General features: G+C 46.3%; 1 protein-coding gene across 3 annotated transcripts in view; it reads right to left on the minus strand.

Annotated features, from left to right (window-relative positions):
- Positions 1 to 6,359: 6,359 nt before the first annotated feature.
- Positions 6,360 to 21,961, minus strand: part of LOC129815338 (myosin phosphatase Rho-interacting protein-like) — an 80,030-nt gene continuing 64,428 nt past the window's right edge. The window contains exons 14-22 of one of the 3 annotated variants that reach the window (XM_055869099.1): positions 19,161 to 21,806; positions 16,031 to 16,178; positions 15,631 to 15,748; positions 12,177 to 12,336; positions 11,785 to 11,898; positions 9,370 to 9,456; positions 9,076 to 9,241; positions 8,313 to 8,398; positions 6,360 to 7,380 (exon numbers count right to left, since the gene is read on the minus strand). In XM_055869099.1, the coding sequence (XP_055725074.1) occupies positions 7,312 to 7,380; positions 8,313 to 8,398; positions 9,076 to 9,241; positions 9,370 to 9,456; positions 11,785 to 11,898; positions 12,177 to 12,336; positions 15,631 to 15,748; positions 16,031 to 16,178; positions 19,161 to 21,806 (3,594 nt within the window). In that variant the 3' untranslated portion in view covers positions 6,360 to 7,311. The remainder of the gene's footprint in view (positions 7,381 to 8,312; positions 8,399 to 9,075; positions 9,242 to 9,369; positions 9,457 to 11,784; positions 11,899 to 12,176; positions 12,337 to 15,630; positions 15,749 to 16,030; positions 16,179 to 19,160; positions 21,807 to 21,961) is intronic. The other 2 variants (XM_055869183.1, XM_055869258.1) reach the window with 2 other exon arrangements.

Here is a 21,961-nt window from a genome sequence, read left to right on the forward strand (position 1 = left end):
TTTGATTATTTGGGCTCAATGCTGTAACACAGAAGAAATAGCACAGAACAAAACAATTAATTAAAGTCCCATGATGGTAGTGAATTCCCATTACTGCTTGTCACTTATTAACCATTTACTCACATTACTTTAATAAAATATTTCAGTTGTGTATTTTACATTTGTTTTATTTGAGGTCTTTATTATTTAATTTCAAGTCATCTCCTCACAGCGGCATGTACTCATGGATGCCAAGGGAAGCCCGTCTTTCCCCCAAAAAATTGACCAAGGAAAAAAGGATTTAAAAAAATGTATCTTTCGTCTCTCTGTGTTTCATAATTGTACTTAAATTCGCAAGAGGCTGAATGTACAGTATTTCACTTTAGAAAGCACCGGAATGAGTCAAACAGCACCCCTCTGTCTCTGAATGTGTAGGCCATCTATCTGATGCTATCTGGTCCAAAATAGTATGATATTGTTGCCTCCCGTAGCATTGAATGCAAAGCAGCCAGTGAGCATTTGTCCTCCTTTGATTAAAAAAAAGTATAAAATAATAGCCAATCAACATTGAGCTAAACTGAGTGAGCTCAACTGTGAATGGTTCTGGCGCACCAAAAACAAGTGTCAAGGGAAGCCAGTTTGGACACATCAAATAACATCGAGCATACCTTATTGACAGAAACTACTCGAATTGTTGTATCTGTACTGAAAAAAATATATAAATGCAACATGCAATTTCAAAGATTTTGCTGAGTTACAGTTCATATAAGGAAATCAGTCAATTTAAATAAATGAATTAGGCCCTAATCAACGGATTTCACATGACTGGGCAGGGCCGCAGCCTGGGAGGGCATATGCCGACCCCCTGGGGAGCCAGGCCCAGGCAATCAGAATGAGTTTTCCTGCACAAAAAGGCTTTATTACAGACAGAAATACCCCAAAGTTGACAGCAAACCACTCGCCCACACGGCGCTATACACGCAGTCTGCCAGGTACAGTTAAAAATGGGATTCTCAAACCACTCGCCCACACGACACCATTCACGCAGTCTGCCAGGTACAGTTAAAAATGTGATTCATCTGTGAAGAGCACACTTCTACAGTGTGACAGTGGCCATGTGAAGGTGAATATTTGCCCACTGAAGTCGGTTACGACGCCGAACTGCAGTCAGGTCAAGACCCCGATGAGGACGACGAGCACGCAGATTAGTTTCCCTGAGACGGTTTGTGCAGAAATGATTCGGTTGTGCAAACCCAGTTTCATCAGCTGCCCCAGACCATCCCTCCCACAGGTGAAGAAGCCAGATGTGGAGGTCCTGGGCTGGCATGGTTGCATGTGGTCTGCGGTTTTGAGGCCAGTTGGATGTACTGCCAAATTCTCTAAAACAATGTTGGTAGTGAAATTAACATTCAATACCATGGCAACAGCCATGAAAGCGCAAACCACTGCTTTTAACCAGGGCAAGGTGACCGGAAACATGACCGAATACAAACAGTGTAGCTATTCCCTCCGCAAGGCAATCAAACAAGCTAAGTGCCAGTATAGAGACAAAGTAGAGTCGCAATTCAACAGCTCAGACACAAGAGGTATGTGGCAGGGTCTACAGTCAATCACGGATTACAAAAAGAAAACCAGCCCCGTCGCGGACCAGGATGTCTTGCTCAAAGACAGACTAAATAACTTTTTTGCTCGCTTTGAGGACAATACAGTGCCACTGACACGGCCCGCTACCAAAACCTGCGGGCTCTCCTTCACTGCAGCCGAGGTGAGTAAAACATTTAAACATTTAAACGTGTTAACCCTCGCAAGGCTGCAGGCCCAGACGGCATTCCCAGCCGTGTCCTCAGAGCATGCGCAGACCAGCTGGCTGGTGTGTTTACGGACATATTCAATTAATCCTTATCCCAGTCTGCTGTTCCCACATGCTTCAAGAGGGCCACCATTGTTCCTGTTCCCAAGAAAGCTAAGGTAACTGAGCTAAACGACTACCACCCCGTAGCACTCACTTCCGTCATCATGAAGTGCTTTGAGAGACTAGTCAAGGACCATATCACCTCCACCCTACCTGACACCCTAGACCCACTCCAATTTGCTTACCACCCCAATAGATCCACAGACGACGCAATCGCCATCACACTGCACTAACCCATCTGGACAAGAGGAATACCTATGTGAGAATGCTGTTCATCGACTACAGCTCAGCATTTAACACCATAGTACCATCCAAACTCCTCATCAAGCTCGATACCCTGGGTCTCGACCCCGCCCTGTGCAACTGGGTACTGGACTTCCTGACGGGCCGCCCCCAGGTGGTGAGGGTAGGTAACAACATCTCCACCCCGCTGTTCCTCAACACTGGGGCCCCACAAGGGTGCGTTCTGAGCCCTCTCCTGTACTCCCTGTTCACCCACGACTGCGTGGCCATGCACGCCTCCAACTAAATCATCAAGTTTGCGGACGACACTACAGTGGTAGGCTTGATTACCAACAACGACGAGACGGCCTACAGGGAGGAGGTGAGGGCCCTCGGAGTGTGGTGTCAGGAAAATAACCTCACACTCAACGTCAACAAAACAAAGAAGATGATTGTGGACTTCAGGAAACAGCAGAGGGAGCACCCCCCTATCCACATCGACGGGACAGTAGTGGAGAGGGTAGTAAGTTTTAAGTTCCTCGGTGTACACATCACGGACAAACTGAATTGGTCCACCCACACAGACAGCGTGGTGAAGAAGGCTCAACAGCGCCTCTTCAAACTCAGGAGGCTGAAGAAATTCGGCTTGTCACCAAAAACACTCACAAACTTCTACAGATGCACAATCGAGAGCATCCTGTCGGGCTGTATCACCGCCTGGTACGGCAACTGCTCCGCCCACAACCGTAAGGCTCTCCAGAGGGTAGTGAGGTCTGCACAACGCATCACCGGGGGCAAACTACCTGCCCTCCAGGACACCTACACCACCCAATGTCACAGGAAGGCCATAAAGATCATCAAGGACAACAACCACCCGAGCCACTGCCTGTTCACCCCGCTATCATCCAGAAGGCGAGGTCAGTACAGGTGCATCAAAGCAGGGACCGAGAGACTGAAAAACAGCTTCTATCTCAAGACCATCCGACTGTTAAACAGCCACCACTAACATTTAGTGGCCGCTGCCAACATACTGACTCAACTCCAGCCACTTTAATAATGGGAATTGATGGAAATGTATGTAAAAACGTATCACTAGCCACTTTAAAGAATGCCACTTAATATAATGTTTACATACCCTACATTACTCATCTCATATGTATATGTATATACTGTACTCTATATCATCTACTGCATCTTGCCATCTTTATGTAATACATGGATCACTAGCCACTTTAAACTATGCCACTTTATGTTTATATACCCTACATTACTCATCTCATATGTATATACTGTATTCTATACCATCTACTGCATCTTGCCGTTCTGTACCATCACTCATTCATATATCTTTATGTACATATTCTTTATCCCTTTACACTTGTGTGTATAAGGTAGTAGTTGTGGAATTGTTAGGTTAGATTACTCGTTGGTTATTACTGCATTGTCGGAACTAGAAGCACAAGCATTTCGCTACACTCACATTAACATCTGCTAACCATGTGTATGTGACAAATAAAATTTGATTTGCTCTGGTAGATATTCCTGAAGTCAGCATGCCAATTTTACGCTCCCTCAAAACTTGAGACATCTGTGGCATTGTGTTGTGTGACAAAACTGCACATTTTAGTGGCCTTTTATTGTCCCCAGCACGAGGCACACTTGTGTAACAATCATGCTGTTTAATCAGCTTCTTGATTTGCCACACCTGTCAGGTGGATGGATTATCTTCACAAAGGATAGAATGTTCACTAACAGGGATGTAAATACATTTGTACACAATATTCTATTGGAATCAGCTTTTTGTATGTATGGAACATTTCTGGGATCTTTTATTTCAGCTCATGAAACATGGGACCAACACTTTACATATTTTTTTTTATTTCCCATTTAACCTTTATTTAACTAGGCAAGTCAGTTAAGAACAAATTCTTATTTACAATAACAGCCTACCAAAACGCAAAAGGCCTCATGCGGGGACGGGGGCCTGGGATTTAAATTTTTTAATAAATACAAATATATATATATATATATATATATACAAATAGAAATATCGGACAAAACACACATCACAACAAGAGAGACAACACTACATAAAGAGAGACCTAAGACAACATAGCAAGGCAGCAACACATAACACAGCATGGTAGCAACACAACATGACAACAACATGGTAGCAGCACAAAACATGGTAGAAACATTATTGGGCACAGACAACAGCACAAAGGGCAAGAAGGTAGAGACAACAATACATCACACAAAGCAGCCACAACTGTCAGTTAGAGTCCATGATTGAGTCTTTGAATGAATAGATTGAGATAAAACTGTCCAGTTTGAGTGTTTGTTGAAGCTCGTTCCAGTCGCGAGCTACAGCGAACTGAAAAGAGGAGCGACCCAGGAATCTGTGTGCTTTGGGGACCTTGAACAGAATGTGACAGGCAGAACGGGTGTTGTATGTGGAGGATGAGGGCTGCAGTAGATATCTCAGATAGGGGGGAGTGAGGCCTAAGAGGGTTTTATAAATAAGCATCAACCAGTGGGTCTTGCGACGGGTATACAGAGATGACCAGTTTACAGAGGAGTATAGAGTGCAGTACATGTTGCCTTCATCTTTTTGTTCAGGGTACATATTAAATGACCCTTTGAGGTTTTCATTCATCTTTGACTTCTTCTTTCTTCAGATCCTCTTTGTTACGTTCACATTTCTCCACCGCGTAACCGTTTAGACAAGCCCGAGAGACAACCAATTACCAGCCATTATCAAACATCTGCTACAGATGTCACATATGACAACACAGAAAAACATTTGATGAACAGTGTTCATCTCACCAACAATGGCCTCCATATTTCAAGGGCCAACTTGGCAACATGTCAAAAGAGGTTAGTAGAATAGGTAAGTATACCAATATAAACATACTGTATATTTGCATAATAACACATACTTATTTGCTAGCATGACAAAAACAGAGGCTACATACAGTAGTTACATTTCAATGGGGCTAGGAAACAGCTGGGCTAAACCCAAATCTCTATGACAACAAAACAGCAAACTGTTTTGGTAAGCAATCTTTCTAATGTGATAAAAAGATATATATAAGGTCTAAACGACATGAAAGTATTCATAAAACATAATGGAAAGTTCAATTTACAGATGGTGCCAGCCTAAGGGCTATGAAAGACAGGATGACATGGATGATAGATGATTACATTCAGGGATTGTCAAAAACAGTAGTAACAACCAACTACTTCCTGTTTTGTCTTCTGCGGTCTTCTGGTTGTATTTTGACTACTTATTTACTACCAACATCAATTAGTACAAATCTCTACTTGATTACTGGAAACTAGTGTTTTCCTACTGAACACTGCAAATCTCTACTTGATTACTGGAAACTAGTGTTTTTCTACTGAACACTGCAAATCTCTACTTGATTACTGGAAACTAGTGTTTTTCTACTGAACACTGCAAATCTCTACTTGATTACTGGAAACTAGTGTTTTTCTACTGAACACTGCAAAACTCTACTTGATTACTGGAAACTAGTGTTTTTCTACTGAACACCGCAAAACTCTACTTGATTACTGGAAACTAGTGTTTTTCTACTGAACACTGCAAAACTCTACTTGATTACTGGAAACTAGTGTTTTTCTACTGAACACTGCAAAACTCTACTTGATTACTGGAAACTAGTGTTTTTCTACTGAACACTGCAAAACTCTACTTGATTACTGGAAACTAGTGTTTTCCTCCTGAACACTGCAAAACTCTACTTGATTACTGGAAACTAGTGTTTTTCTACTGAACACCGCAAAACTCTACTTGTATATCTTGAGAGTGCATGAACTACACATTCACTACTGCACGAATAGGTTTTGTGTCGTAATTCAGTAGTACTTTTTCACGAGTGAAGATGTATTATATATATATATATAAAAAATATTCAGAAACATGTCTAATTTCCTTTCATTTTGAAACAGTGGAGGTTGTGTAGATCTGTTGGAAAGAAATCCAATTGAATGCCTTTTAACTTTAAAGGCAGCAACATGTGAAGTATGTGCACGGGCTGTGTAGACTTTCAATAGGCCCTGTAAGTGTTCTCTCTGGACAATTGATCAATTAAATAGCAGGCAAAAAAAAAAAACTACTTGACTGGGGCCCTTGAGAGAAAAGTGTTGCGGTGTATAATTAGTTTTAAATCGGTTTGGAGAAAGATTAACACAGTTTAGTAGATTAAAACACTCAAACTGAACACAGGGTGCAAAAATATTTATTGCTAATAAACCGTTTGTCAGTTGGTATACATTGGCTGTATATTTACAACAGTAGAGTACAGAGAAATTGGTATGTGAGACAAACCCCCCCCCCCCACATAAATAAATACAAAGGGACTGCCACTGAACAAGACTACAGACATAACCGACTCCAACAAATCATCCTCCCATACAGCTGTGCCAATACAATTACAGAGAGAAGAATGTAAATATATTTATATCATAAATCAGATAATCCCATTCGTTCTGTATGCGTTCAGCAGTCGCCTTCCAGGGGTCATTTTAAAATTGTCCTGTTTCAGAAAACATTCTATGATGTTAATAATGATCATATAACAAGTCAACACATCAGGCAATGAAGGAGCAACATCCAACGTAACAGATAGTTTACTTGTACAATGATGCAGGCAAACTTTTTCTTTCCATAGCTTTGTTAAGGGGATAGAGGGAAACGACAGCATGTGAACACTGACCTCACCTAGCATAACACGCAGGCCTGAAGGCAAGATTGTTCCTACGGTTTGGCTTATGTAAGTAATTATTCCATCATCATCATCATTATGCAGTTGTGTTTAGCCTTTACAACATCATACTTATTCCTTCGGCTATTAACACAGACTAAGCAGTCCAAACAGTAGCTTTACAGGCCATCTTTGTTAGTGTAGGCATGATAAATGCCTCATTAAAAACCGTACAGAGAATTTACTGTAAGACAAAACCAAAAACCAAAATGTCACAGTAACTAAAGTGCATGGAATGAGTCTAGACATAAACTTCCAATCTTCACACCATGTTTTATTTTGAATATATACACACACGACATGTGTGTGGTGACCAGTGTGTTTCTAAAGAAGTAATTACAGAGGTAAAATAGAGTGGCCTTTCTAAACATGCTGCAAGGTGGCTGGAGCGGTGTGACGTAGGCCACGCTGTCAGAACTCCTTAGTGTCTTTGTCAAACAGGTGGAGGCGCTGCTCGGCAGTGAGCCCTTCCTTAAGACTCTGGGGGGGGAGGAGACTGTTAATGACCGTGGTCGGGTTTAACTGTGCGTTTCAGGTAGACAGGACTGAATCATTGACGAGGAAGCAGATTGATGCAAACAGAGAGGTGCACTGATTTCTGTCACTGGTAAAACTGATACTTCTCTCTAGGCCCACTGGTACCAAAACCAGGTGATCCCATTCAAACCCACAATCAAAAATGTGATTTTGACTGTTAATGTGTGAGATTCAGAGGAGGGAAAGAACAAGAGTCCAGAGGGCCTAGTAATGCAGAGGGCTTTTTTCTCATCCGTACTATAAATGTGGGGAATAATAATGCAAGTCTTTTATACACACCCAGAAAGGACGTTGGAGACCATTAGAATGAGCAGAAAGGGGGTATAGTGATTATTTCTGGGTAACACACTGCTGAAGGGTGAACACATAAACAAAATGGTGGCACACCAATGGATGCACTGCTATTGGTGGTAGTCTGGTGTGTTATGTGACCATAAGGAGAAATGTAGGCCTATAGGTTGTCAGGCAGCCCTAGCTGGCCCTGGGCATGTCACCAGACACAGACCGAGAAGGGGCTTTGGGGGAGACCCATCTCGTCACATGTTGGTACACTTCTCTCTTATAGAAGCATTTTAACCCACAATCAAATAGCACAAAGGGATTTGTTTAAAGGTTTTTTAGAGTAATATGACAAAAGTGTTGTATGTTCATATGGCCAATGCAGCCACCCAATACAGTACATTCACCTGCTGGGGAATTCAAAAGTTGCAGTGTAATGCAGTAGTTAACCTGAAGGTGGCAGTGTGTCACAGCTCAATGGCACCTGGTTCCAACTGAACCGTTCTCACACACACACACAACCTTCAGCTGTGGGGAGACTTCTCGATTGTGTAAAACACATTAAGATGTCTTACTCAGGCGTTAATAAGTTATACCTTTGACCTCATGGTGCGCTCGGTGCGTTTGGCGGCAGCGGCCGCCATCTTGAGAATGTCAGGGTTGCTTTTGGACTTCATAATATCTGAGGAGAGAGAAGACAACTAGTTCAGCTTATTGTCAGTATACTATAGACACTACTGTAATACATCTACTTGTCTGCCTGGTTGTTGTAAGGAGGTCAATGGGTTGCAGGTCAGAGACAGCCTGGACTATGAGACATCTTATGTAAATGTCGAGACCAAATACAAATGTTGGAGGCATTGCCACACATTGGTTATGAGTGAAGCAACCACCAAACTTGTTAAGACTGAAACAAAAGGCTCAGGGCATAAGTAGTGCACTAAGTAGGGACTAGGGTTCCATTTGGAACACTAAGAAGGGTATAGGGTTCCATGTGGAACACTAAGTAGTGCACTAGGGTTCCATTTGGAACACTAAGTAGTGCACTAGGGTTCCATTTGGAACACTAAGTAGGGACTAGGATTCCATTTGGAACACTAAATAGGGTCTATGGTTCCATTTTGAACACTAGATAGTGCCTAGGGTTCCATTTGGAACACTAGATAGGGAGTAGGGTTCCATTTGGAACACTAGATAGGGACTAGGGTTCCATTTGGAACACTAGCTAGGGACTAGGGTTCCATTTGGAACACTAGCTAGGGACTAGGGTTCCATTTGGAACACTAGCTAGGGACTAGGGTTCCATTTGGAACACATTAATGGAGTAGCAGAAGGCTAGAAAGTGTTCTGTATTCCTACCGTATCCTCCTGCCCTCTCCACCTCCTCCAGTGATGGTTCCCCCAGTGCCTCGTGGGCCAGCTGCAGCTGCTCTCTGAGCCTCCCCAGGTCTCGCTCTGCTTTGGCCCTCACGATACTCAGCTCTGTGTAGATGTCCCTGTACTTGTCCGTCGCATTCTTCTTATCCTGGAGGGACAAATGATACATCGTTTAAGGTGGTAGGGTGAGGAATACAACCTCAGCATAAAATGAGAAAATAACATAAAATACAATGAAAAGTGATAAAAAGCTGTTTTAGGTAACTTGGGTCTTACTCTTTGGGCGGCCTGGAGTTCATCCTTCAGATAGTTGATCTCCTGCTTCAGATACTGGACCTCGGACTCCTTCACCCTCAACATCACCTGGGAAAGATCAGAACGCTAAGATTTAAGGGGTAAACTTCAGCTGTGTATAAAAGCAATGTCCCCTTTCAACAAACAGGAAGACTTCAAATCGTCCAACCTTATGTTCACCTGGAGCGGAGCTTACCTCTAGCTCGTACAGTTCACCTGGAGCGGAGCTTACCTCTAGCTCGTACAGTTCACCTGGAGCGGAGCTTACCTCTAGCTCGTACAGTTCACCTGGAGCGGAGCTTACCTCCAGCTCGTACAGTTCACCTGGAGCGGAGCTTACCTCCAGCTCGTACAGTTCACCTGGAGCGGAGCTTACCTCCAGCTCGTACAGTTCACCTGGAGCGGAGCTTACCTCCAGCTCGTACAGTTCACCTGGAGCGGAGCTTACCTCCAGCTCGTACAGTTCACCTGGAGCGGAGCTTACCTCCAGCTCGTACAGTTCACCTGGAGCGGAGCTTACCTCTAGCTCGTACAGTTCACCTGGAGCGGAGCTTACCTCTAGCTCGTACAGTTCACCTGGAGCGGAGCTTACCTCTAGCTCGTACAGTTCACCTGGAGCGGAGCTTACCTCTAGCGCGTACAGTTCACCTGGAGCGGAGCTTACCTCTAGCGCGTACAGTTCACCTGGAGCGGAGCTTACCTCTAGCTCGTACAGTTCACCTGGAGCGGAGCTTACCTCTAGCTCGTACAGTTCACCTGGAGCGGAGCTTACCTCTAGCTCGTACAGTTCACCTGGAGCGGAGCGGAGCTTACCTCTAGCTCGTACAGTTCACCTGGAGCGGAGCTTACCTCTAGCTCGTACAGTTCACCTGGAGCGGAGCTTACCTCTAGCTCGTACAGTTCAACTGGAGCGGAGCTTACCTCTAGCTCGTACAGTTCACCTGGAGCGGAGCTTACCTCTAGCTCGTACAGTTCACCTGGAGCGGAGCTTACCTCTAGCTCGTACAGTTCACCTGGAGCGGAGCTTACCTCTAGCTCGTACAGTTCACCTGGAGCGGAGCTTACCTCCAGCTCGTACAGTTCACCTGGAGCGGAGCTTACCTCCAGCTCGTACAGTTCACCTGGAGCGGAGCTTACCTCCAGCTCGTACAGTTCACCTGGAGCGGAGCTTACCTCCAGCTCGTACAGTTCACCTGGAGCGGAGCTTACCTCCAGCTCGTACAGTTCACCTGGAGCGGAGCTTACCTCCAGCTCGTACAGTTCACCTGGAGCGGAGCTTACCTCCAGCTCGTACAGTTCACCTGGAGCGGAGCTTACCTCTAGCTCGTACAGTTCACCTGGAGCGGAGCTTACCTCCAGCTCGTACAGTTCACCTGGAGCGGAGCTTACCTCTAGCTCGTACAGTTCACCTGGAGCGGAGCTTACCTCCAGCTCGTACAGTTCACCTGGAGCGGAGCTTACCTCTAGCTCGTACAGTTCACCTGGAGCGGAGCTTACCTCTAGCTCGTACAGTTCACCTGGAGCGGAGCTTACCTCTAGCTCGTACAGTTCACCTGGAGCGGAGCTTACCTCTAGCTCGTACAGTTCACCTGGAGCGGAGCTTACCTCTAGCTCGTACAGTTCACCTGGAGCGGAGCTTACCTCTAGCTCGTACAGTTCACCTGGAGCGGAGCTTACCTCCAGCTCGTACAGTTCACCTGGAGCGGAGCTTACCTCCAGCTCGTACAGTTCACCTGGAGCGGAGCTTACCTCCAGCTCGTACAGTTCACCTGGAGCGGAGCTTACCTCTAGCTCGTACAGTTCACCTGGAGCGGAGCTTACCTCCAGCTCGTACAGTTCACCTGGAGCGGAGCTTACCTCCAGCTCGTACAGTTCACCTGGAGCGGAGCTTACCTCCAGCTCGTACAGTTCACCTGGAGCGGAGCTTACCTCCAGCTCGTACAGTTCACCTGGAGCGGAGCTTACCTCTAGCTCGTACAGTTCACCTGGAGCGGAGCTTACCTCCAGCTCGTACAGTTCACCTGGAGCGGAGCTTACCTCTAGCTCGTACAGTTCACCTGGAGCGGAGCTTACCTCTAGCTCGTACAGTTCACCTGGAGCGGAGCTTACCTCTAGCTCGTACAGTTCACCTGGAGCGGAGCTTACCTCTAGCTCGTACAGTTCACCTGGAGCGGAGCTTACCTCTAGCTCGTACAGTTCACCTGGAGCGGAGCTTACCTCTAGCTCGTACAGTTCACCTGGAGCGGAGCTTACCTCTAGCTCGTACAGTTCACCTGGAGCGGAGCTTACCTCTAGCTCGTACAGTTCACCTGGAGCGGAGCTTACCTCTAGCTCGTACAGTTCACCTGGAGCGGAGCTTACCTCTAGCTCGTACAGTTCACCTGGAGCGGAGCTTACCTCTAGCTCGTACAGTTCCTTCCCATGTGTGATGTTGCAGGTGTTTCCACCCCCGTCTTCAGCGGCCATAGAGCGGATCTTCGTGATCTCTGCAGCTAGACGGTTGTTCAGCTCCTACAGACACAAGGCACATTAGATGTCATGGTAAGTGTGAGGACTATTACCTGGGTGTGTGTTAGTGCCTGGGTGTGTGTGTACCTGGTTGTGTGTGTGTGTGTGTACCTGGTTGTGTGTGTGTGTGTACCTGGTTGTGTGTGTGTGTGTGTGTGTGTGTGTGTGTGTACCTGGTTGTGTGTGTGTGTGTACCTGGTTGTGTGTGTGTGTGTACCTGGTTGTGTGTGTGTACCTGGTTGTGTGTGTGTGTGTGTACCTGGTTGTGTGTGTGTGTGTACCTGGTTGTGTGCGTTGAGCTCCTGGTTCTCCCTCTGACACTGTCTGAGGGCCTGTCTCTCAGCCTCCAGGGCTTGAGCCAGGTGGGCGTTCTCCAGGCACTTCTGAGAATACTGCTCCGACAGCACCTCGATCTCCCTCTGGAACGAACACAGCTCCTCTCTGCAACAAAGATGGGGGAGGGAGAGGGAGAAAGAGAGAGAGAACGAGAGGGAAAGGCAAAGATAGAGAGAGAGGGAAAGAGAGCGGGGAAAGTGAGAGGGAAAGAGAGAGAGAGAGGGAAAGAGGGAGAGAGAGAGAGAACACAGGAAAACACTCAGTAAATCAGACAACACAAAGCAACACACTCAGCCAATCAACACCATACATTTACCATTCAGTACCACACTCAGCCAATCAACACCATACATTTACCATTCAGTTCCACACTCAGCCAATCAACACCATACATTTACCATTCAGTACCACACTCAGCCAATCAACACCATACATTTACCATTCAGTTCCACACTCAGCCAATCAACACCATACATTTACCATTCAGTACCAAACTCAGCCAATCAACACCATACATTTACCATTCAGTACCAAACTCAGCCAATCAACACCATACATTTACCATTCAGTTCCACACTCAGCCAATCAACACCATACATTTACCATTCAGTACCAAACTCAGCCAATCAACACCATACATTTACCATTCAGTACCACACTCAGCCAATCAACACCATACTTTTACCATTCAGTACCACACTCAGCCAATCAACACCATACATTTACCATTCAGTACCACACTCAGCCAATCAACACCATACATTTACCATTCAGTACCACACTCAGCCAATCAACACCATACATTTACCATTCAGTTCCACACTCAGCCAATCAACACCATACATTTACCACACTCAGGAAACTCAACCAAAAGACCACACTGAACACTTTTCCATCATAATAGCTGACCAAAGGAAACAGTACCACAGATCTTAGAAAACTCCTTCATTTTGTTGGGTGAGTAGGAAAAGAACACGGTAAGGAACCAGACTCAGTACAGCAACTGCTTCCTTCATATTTGAGTTCTGGCCTGACACTGGAGCTTCAGTGTATTCAGAGGCTAGACAGACTGGGCCAGACTGCTGCTAATCAGTTCCTTAATAAACCCCCAGACAGACGGCTGGAACTGTGTCGGTCTGTAATTCCAAGTTTGGCAAGGTCACCAGTCGCCACCTTAGTTCCAGGTTGCCCTGGTTACAGCTGGCAAGGCACAGCCAGTCACAGTGACATACTGGCTTTGCCCAGACCTTCGTTCCCATGGCACTGGGTTGGATTTGAACTTCAATATAAAAAACAGAATTATAAAATTAAGTTATAAAAAGGTGCAGTCACATCTAGTTTCCAGCAGGTATAAAAGGTGCAGTCACATCTAGTTTCCAGCAGGTATAAAAGGTGCAGTCACATCTAGTTTCCAGCAGGTATAAAAGGTGCAGTCACATCTAGTTTCCAGCAGGTATAAAAGGTGCAGTCACATCTAGTTTCCAGCAGGTATAAAAGGTGCAGTCACATCTAGTTTCCAGCAGGTATAAAAGGTGCAGTCACATCTAGTTTCCAGCAGGTATAAAAGGTGCAGTCACATCTAGTTTCCAGCAGGTATAAAAGGTGCAGTCACATCTAGTTTCCAGCAGGTATAAAAGGTGCAGTCACATCTAGTTTCCAGCAGGTATAAAAGGTGCAGTCACATCTAGTTTCCAGCAGGTATAAAAGGTGCAGTCACATCTACAGTTGGCTGGTGCAATAGGCTCTAAGGTTTAGGTCTGTGCAGGGAGACATAGCTGTTCAGCAGTCTGATGGCCTGGTGGTAGAAGCTGTCTCGGAGCCTGTTGGTCCGAGACCCGATGCTCCGTCACCGTTTCCCAGATGGTAACAGACTAAACAGTCTACGGCTCGGGTGACTGCAGCCCTTGACGATCTTCCGGGCCTTCCTCAAACATCGCCTGTTGTAGATATAATAGGAGGGCAGGGAGCGTATTGGGCAGTCCATACCACCCTTTGTAGAGTCTTCCGGTTGAGGGCGGTGCAGTTGCTGTACCAGGCGGTGATGCCGCCGGTCTTGGATGCTCTCGACAGTGCAGCGGTAGAACTTCTTGAGGACCTGAGACATGCTGAATCTCTTCAGTCGCCTGATGATGATGTTGGAGTCGTACGTGGCCATGCAGATGTACAGTAGGGGACTGAGCACACACCCCTGGGGGACCCCGTGTTGAGGGTCAGTGTAGCAGAGGTGTGTTGCCTACCCTCACCACCTGGGGTACAGTTGCAGAGGGAGGTGTTCATACCCAGGGCCTTGAGCTTAGTGTCAAGCATGGAGGGGCCTATGGTGTTGAAAGCTGAGCTGTAGGCGATTAACATCTTTCTCGCATAGGTGTTGCTCTTGTCCAGGTGGGATAGGGCAGTGTGTAGGGCAATGGCGAATGCGTCATCTGTGGATATGTTGGAGCGTATGCAGATTTTTGTGGGCCCAGGGTGTCAGGTAAGGTGGAGCTGATTTGGTTCTTGGAACCAGCATCTCAAAGCACTTCATGATGACAGAAGTGAGTGCTACAGGGCGATAGTGATTTAGGCAGGTTACCTTTGCTTGATTGGGTACAGGGACAATGGTGGACATCTTAAAGCATGTGGGGATCACAGACTGGGACAGGGAGAGGTTGAATATGTCCGTGAAAACTCCAGCCAGCTGGTCTGCGCATGCTCTGAGGAGGTTGCCGGGGATACTGTCTGGACCGGCTCCTTTGCGAGCATTCACACGCTTGAAGGTCTTACTGACGTCACCTGCAGAGATCTAGAGCTCACAGTCTTCTACTGCAGCGGGGGCCCCCATGGGAGGATCGGTGCTGGGGGTATACAGCCGTGATTATAACCACTGGGAATTATCTTGGGAGATAGTGGGGTCGGCATGTAATCGGGAGGTATTCCAGAGCGGGAGAACAGAAAGTTGCGAGGAATTGTTACCACAGTCACACCATGAGTTATTGAAAATGAAGAAAATGCCTTCCCCTTTACTTTTCCCAGAAAGATTCCTCTGACCACGCGATAATGGAAAACCCAGCAGGCTGGATAGCCAGATCCAGCACGGAGCCCGTGAGCCACGTTTCAGTGAGGCAAATTATGTGTGTCTCTCAGGTCCCGTTGGTAGGAAATCCTCACTCTGAGCTTGTAACTTATTGTCTAGAGACTGTACATTTGCTAGTAAAATACCAGGAAGCATTAGGTGATTTGCCCTTCTCCTTAGTCTGACTAGAACGCTAGCTCTCTTTTTGGTAGGGCTCCTGGAAGGAATGGAACTGCTTTGGGAGAACTGAACAAAGGGTCCAGTTCTGGAAAGTAGTTGGCTAGGAGCTAGCAACACGGCGAACGTGTCAGTCGGTGCCATCTTGTCATAATGATATGCTAACTTACTCGTGTTGCCTGCATATCTCCTCTATGTCTGCGTTCTCCGTGTTGCTGTTGGACTTGCGGGCCTTGTCCAGCTCCTTCTCCAGCTCCGACCGGTGGGCGTTCTTCATCGCCTCGATCGCTGGGGCAACCAAAACAAAGAACGTTGTTATTTAGGAGAGATCATCAAGCGTAGCCGGACCACATTAGATAATCCTGTAGTTTTAGAAAGAAAATCCACTGTTTTATAAAGCAGAACCCAAAGACCATGGTAACTCACAATTGTGGATTTGTGTACACAAGTGAACAAAATACTTAATGTTAGCCTGATGGTACTGCTAGCATGGGACACTAGGCCTATATGATTACCAAGGTGCTACTGCTGATAGCGGCTAACGCTAACCCTATCGCAATTGCTACTGACCGGATATGGTAGCGGCAGTCTCCTCGGCTAGCAGCCTCTCCTTTTCCTCGTGTAGGTTCTCCAGTGCTCTCTGGTTTTTCCTCTGCAGTTCTTCAATCACCCTCTGGTGGGACTCCTCCATGGCAGCAAAGCCCCTCTCACAGGTGGCCTATCAATGGAGGGGAATCAGTGAAAAGTGAACCTACATGAAACCATAAGCTACAGGGCCAGGAGTTTCTTGCCTGACCATGTGACTTGACTAGGAAAACCTCTGGACCCTAGTTATAGAGTATTTTTCCTGGTCAAACTCTGGATCTAGTTAAAGCCCAAACAACTCTGATCCAGAACTCCTGACCCCGGCCACCAACTGCTGACCATCTATTCACTGATCACTGACGACAAACACCAAGCTAGCTACTTTAGCTATTAACAACATAAGCCTCTGGTACAGAATACACAATACGTTGAAGAAATGCGTAGGCAGCGAGAACACAATGTGATTGAGTAGGCTGTGTTCTATAGCCAAATTATCCCTGCAACAGTGAAGGTATTCAACCGCTGCCAAGATTTGAAGCCAAGTGTAATCCGGGCCGCTCGCTCATAAAACACCTATTACAAATTGAGTTTGTGTCATAGTGCGTCATATTGTTAGCCGTCTATTATGTGAAAAACGTCTAATCTGTTTCTATTGGGGATGTCTTGGTGGAATGTAGGAGGTTAAGATGACACCAAATAGAACACTGGATAATAGGCTGATTCTGTGGGGACAGACAGACAGTGGAGTCTGGTGTGTCTCCATCGTACTGTCCCTGGGCCAGCCTGTCTGTGTCAAATGAGGCAGGATTGGCAGCTTCGCACCAACACCTTTTAGCGGTATAGAGAAAGAAGGCTGGGGAGGGTCTGATCAACACGGTTCCAGAAAGAGCCACTCACAGTGCTATTATAATTACAGTGCATGTTTCCGCAAGAGGGGATTTGAAAGGCCTTCCCGACCCAAAACCTACTTCCGTCCTCTATTCAGTGCTGCTAATCTGAGCACCGTCCTATGCTCCCTCTCTCTATTCCTAAAAAGTCTGTTTTCACAGCGCTCAGGAAACTGGCCCAGGACGGAACAAACTTTGAGACTGAGCCAACCCCCCACTGGCTGGATATTTGGGGGCACTTCCTACTGTGACATCACAGCAAGCAACACCTGCCCTTTGTTTAGTGTGTGTGTGTGTCTAAGTGCGTTCGTGGGGGCCATTTCCTGTTTAGGGGAGTGGCTGGTGTATAGTATACAAGTACATGTAAATAAAGTATGTCTGACTGGAGGGACTGTGTTCCAGGGATGAAACCTGTCCTCAGGGACCAGGAAGAGCACTGCTAAAACGGTATTACTGATATTACAAGGTTATTACTGTTAAGAGGACCGCAAAAATGCTACCACCCGTCCGTCTCCACACACAACAACAATACAAAGATTACATCACCGGCAGCAACAACAAAAGACCTGGTGTAGCGCAGGTCAACTCATGTCAGCTGTGTCCCCAAGCTGTGTCCCCAAATTGTTCCCAAACTGTGTCACCAAGCTGTGTTCCCAAGCTGTGTTCGCAAACTGTGTCCCCAAGCTGTGTTCCCAAACTGTGTCCCCAAATTGTGTTCCCAAACTGTGTTCCCAAGCGGTGTTCCCAAACTGTGTTACCAAGCGGTGTTCCCAAACTGTGTCCCCAAGCTGTGTTCCCAAACTGTGTTCTAAACCGGAGTAGGAGAACCCATGTCATCTGCTTAGAAACCGTCTCTATTCAGGCCTAATATAAACACGCAGAAAACAACAGCTCTTAAAACGATTCATATAAAGCTGGAGCCTGATTATAAATGACCTGTGTAATTATTATAAACGTCTACAATGTAAATGTAGAGACCACGACAATGGATAAAACATATATATTTTTTATATACATGAATTCTATGTAGTCTAAATGAATAATAAAACACAAGACAGTATCTATGACGAATGAAAACATCTGGGTAACTATATGTTCACATACATTACCAAAGATTCTAGGTATATGATCATGGTGGAATGTGGTTAATATACCTTTTTTGACGTTTCCAAGAAAGTAAATATCAATCAAATAAATCCCTTATTACATCAGCTGATGTCACAAAGTGCTGTACAGAAACCCAGCCTAAAACCCCAAACAGCAAGCAATGCAGGTGGAGAAGCATCTGCATTGCAAATATGTCTACGCTTCAAGCATTCTGCAATGTTTTGATAGCTTGTCAATTATTCTAAGTTCATTCAGCATGTCAGAAGGGGGAAAAGTAAATTGTTGTCAGTTAAAGCACATCAAAAAGAGAAAAGAGGTAAGCCCCAGGCACCTTCAAATGCAGCTCATTTAAACTTCCTCCTCAAGAAAAAACTAAATGTCCACCCGATTATCTAAATCATGTATCTGTTGAGGAAAACAATAGGTGGACAGCTTTAAAAAGGGCTTCAACCATTTGTATTTGACACTTCTAATATATACGACGCCTACTGAAGAAAGGAATCTGTAATGAACCCAAATCAAACTGTAGCTTCCGAGGAATTAATTTCATCAGCAGCTATACCTACTGGGATGATCATTTCACATTGGATGTGTAAATATGCTGATAGACACTAAATAACATGACCTGAATTCTTTGTCAGCCTGACGTTCACGGGACTGTAAGAGAGGTTCTGGTTGGTCTCCCAAAGCAGATGGGTTGCCTCCCACATGGACTGTAAGAGAGGTTCTGGTTGGTCTCACCAAGCAGATGGGTTGCCTCCCACATGGACTGTAAGAGAGGTTCTGGTTGGTCTCCCTAAGCAGATGGGTTGCCTCCCACATGAACAATGTTCCAGGTGGGATTTCGGAGAATAAGTTCTGGTTAACTAACCTTTTTCCTGTCAAACAAAACGGGTTCCTCAGCGCACAAGTAGCGTCAACAACCACATGCACTAACAGTGGATTAGTCACCATGCAACACTGGAGGATACTGATATACAAAGGAAAGCAAGCAGAGTGAGGATAGCAGGGCTACAGAGGAAAGGGGGGGGTAAGGGAGGTAAGGAGGGGGTCTGGAGGGTGCCACAAGGAGACAAGGCATCACGGACGGAGGAACAGAAAGGACAAGGAACGGCTTCCACCTTCAGATTCTCCAGGTCTTTGTCGTATTTCAGCCGGAGAGTAGCTGCGTCGCCCTGGAGCTCCCTCCGCTTCATCTCCTCTGTCATGGCCGAGACCTGGGCCACCAGCTCCTGGATGCGCTCCTTGAGGGCGGAGGTTGTGGAGGTCTCAGGGGACATCGTCCCATCCTCTGCCCCAGTGGGATAGCCTGCTCCTGGGGTGACATCCATCTGATGATGGAACTTCTCCAGTAGGACGATCCTCTCTGTCTCGTGTTTCTTCTTCAGGTTCTCCATGCAGACAGTCAGAGAGTCGATTTCCTTCACGTTTTCTTCACGTTCTAGACGCAATATCTCGGACACCTTTGCCACCTCCTGTCGCAGATTTTCTGTTACCTGTGTGTAGACGTCCTTGGTCTCCCTCAGCTCCAGCTTGTGCTTGGCTACCATGTCTTGCAGCTGTATGGCCTTGTCCAGGGAGTCAATGGGCTCCCCTTCGATCTGAATGTGTGTTACTAGTCTAGTGTCTTCACTCATAGTGCCTTCATGGCATTGCATATGATTCTGTTGATCCGCCAATTTGGATTGGAGTTCTCGGTTCTGTTCTCTCAATAGACAGCAGTTGGCACAGTCAGAGTTGCCAATCTGAAGTTTCTCAACCTTTGTTTCTTTCAGTTCTTTCTCGTGTTGGAACTTCAGCCTGCTGATGAGATAGGACATGTGAGCTTCTGTGGCTGCGTCTTCAAGGTGCTCAGACCATTGTTTCTTAACTTTGCCGGAATCAAAGCTAGCTAGGACCAAGGACAGGAGGGTGTCATTCGTGGACATTTCAATGGTGGAGGCAATTAGGTTAAACAAATACACCTTCTCTTGCAACGCCTCTGTTAGATCTTTCAAAATGAGCGTGCTGGTGTCGTTATCAGGCCAGCTGCACCAATCCGAAAGGTCTGCTCGCGCGGTCTTTACAGTCATCTCATTATCAACCTCCATCTTGGGTCGAGAACAAATCCTGTTCATCAACAGCAACATGCTCTTCTCAGCTACCGTACGCTGTACTACACGCATTTGAAAACTATATGCACGTTCACCTTCGGTCTTGCATGGGCTAACCTCTAAAGCGTTCAACAGACCACTCCAGAACGCTGCCTCTAATACCAACCTTTTCATTACTCTCTGACTTACTTCCTCTGGCTCTTCTTCACAGTATCCAAGGCAGTCTGTGATATGTAAAGAGCTTTTCAGATCAATTAGTGTTTTCTCCACACTAACATCGAGCTTCACTAACACCTCTAACACCCGACTAAGGGCCTCAGACTTCATCTTTATCTCACCTACTACTTGCTTTATAACACTTTTGTCTGCTACCTTCCTCTCACCTGTCTGCATCAAGTCTTCACTAACAATCACTTCTCTTTCTCCCCTAGCCGACTTTGCCTTTACCCCCAACTTTGCTCGCAACCTCCGAATCTCATTCTCTGCCTCTAAAAGTTTCAGACTCTGGACTCCCTCCGATTCCTGGTTTCTAGCTTGAAATTCAAAGTTCTGAGCTTGAAGTTCTCTACAGAGCTCTTCCTTTTCCAAGAGCTTGGCCCCTGTTGCCTCCAGCTGCTCTTTCAGTTGCCCTTTCTCCTCAGGAGCACCTTCCTCTGCCATCTGGAAGCCCAGACCTCTGAGAGTGGCCTCTTTCAGCTGCAGTCTTCTCTCCGTGTCATTCAGGCTGCTTTCTAGCACCTCCAAGGTGACAAGGGCCTCATGAAGCTTCACAGACTTCTCATTCAGCTCTCTCTCATAGAACTCCCTGTCGACGGCATTGGCTTGGCTCTCTGCTAGTCTGGCCCTGACTCCGTTCAGCTCCTCTAGGATCAGTAGGTGCTGTTTCCCACCTTGCAGGTTGATCAACTCAGCTTTGAGCCTGTCGATCTCCCTATCTGCCTCAGTTAGTTGGTTCACTATCTCCTGATAGCGCTGGTTCAGCGCTCCGTTTTCACTCTTTAGAAGTTCAACCCTGTGGGACAACGCCCGTACAGTGAACTCGTGGCTTTCCGAGTGGTCTTCGATTTGACACGGTGGTCCGTAAGGGGTCTTCCGGCTCTCCACCTTCTGATCCCTTCCTAGCATGTCCTCCATGGCCAGGAGACGCGATTCGTAACTGTGGATGCTTTCGCCCGCCCTGGCCAAGCTCTGCCTCATGGTCTCGCTGTCTACCTCTTGTTGAAACTTCCAGCTCTCCAAAAGCCTCTGGCAACTACCCTGTTGTCCTATTTCCGGACTACCCTCCAGGCAGAATTCACTGTGAGATCGTAGCAATCTAAACAGTCCCTTCAGAGTCAGGGACTTTCCTGATATCAAGTCCTCTAGCTCTTGAATCCTGTCTGCACTATCTTCGATCAAAAAGCTAACAGTCTTTTTGACGGGCGGCTCTGAGGAAGGCAGGCTTTCCAGAGGGGCTGTTGTTTGGGGGTGGGAAAGGTAAAGTTCCTTGATGGAGAGGTGGGAAAGCGAGAGGCCAAGCTGTGCCTGCATATTACGCTTTTTCAGTTCTTGCAGCTGCAGGAGCTCTTTGGTCTCCTGATACTTCCTTGCTAAGCTCTGCGCTTGAGAACTAACCAGTTCCGGCCTCTTCGTCTGGGGCTCGATATCAGCCTCCAGAACCAAAGGGAGCTCCAGCTTGGAAAAGGGGACCAGAAAGTTGGTTAACACACACAGCAGGGGTGAAAAAGGCTAGCTAAATTGTTTTAGGTAATACATCAATTATTTCCCTTTGGATTCAGAGCAATTAAATATTATGAAATCATAATATAAAGTCAAAAGTTTGGACACAC

Source organism: Salvelinus fontinalis, chromosome 1 (genome assembly GCF_029448725.1).
Source record: "Salvelinus fontinalis isolate EN_2023a chromosome 1, ASM2944872v1, whole genome shotgun sequence".
Lineage (NCBI taxonomy): Eukaryota > Metazoa > Chordata > Actinopteri > Salmoniformes > Salmonidae > Salvelinus > Salvelinus fontinalis.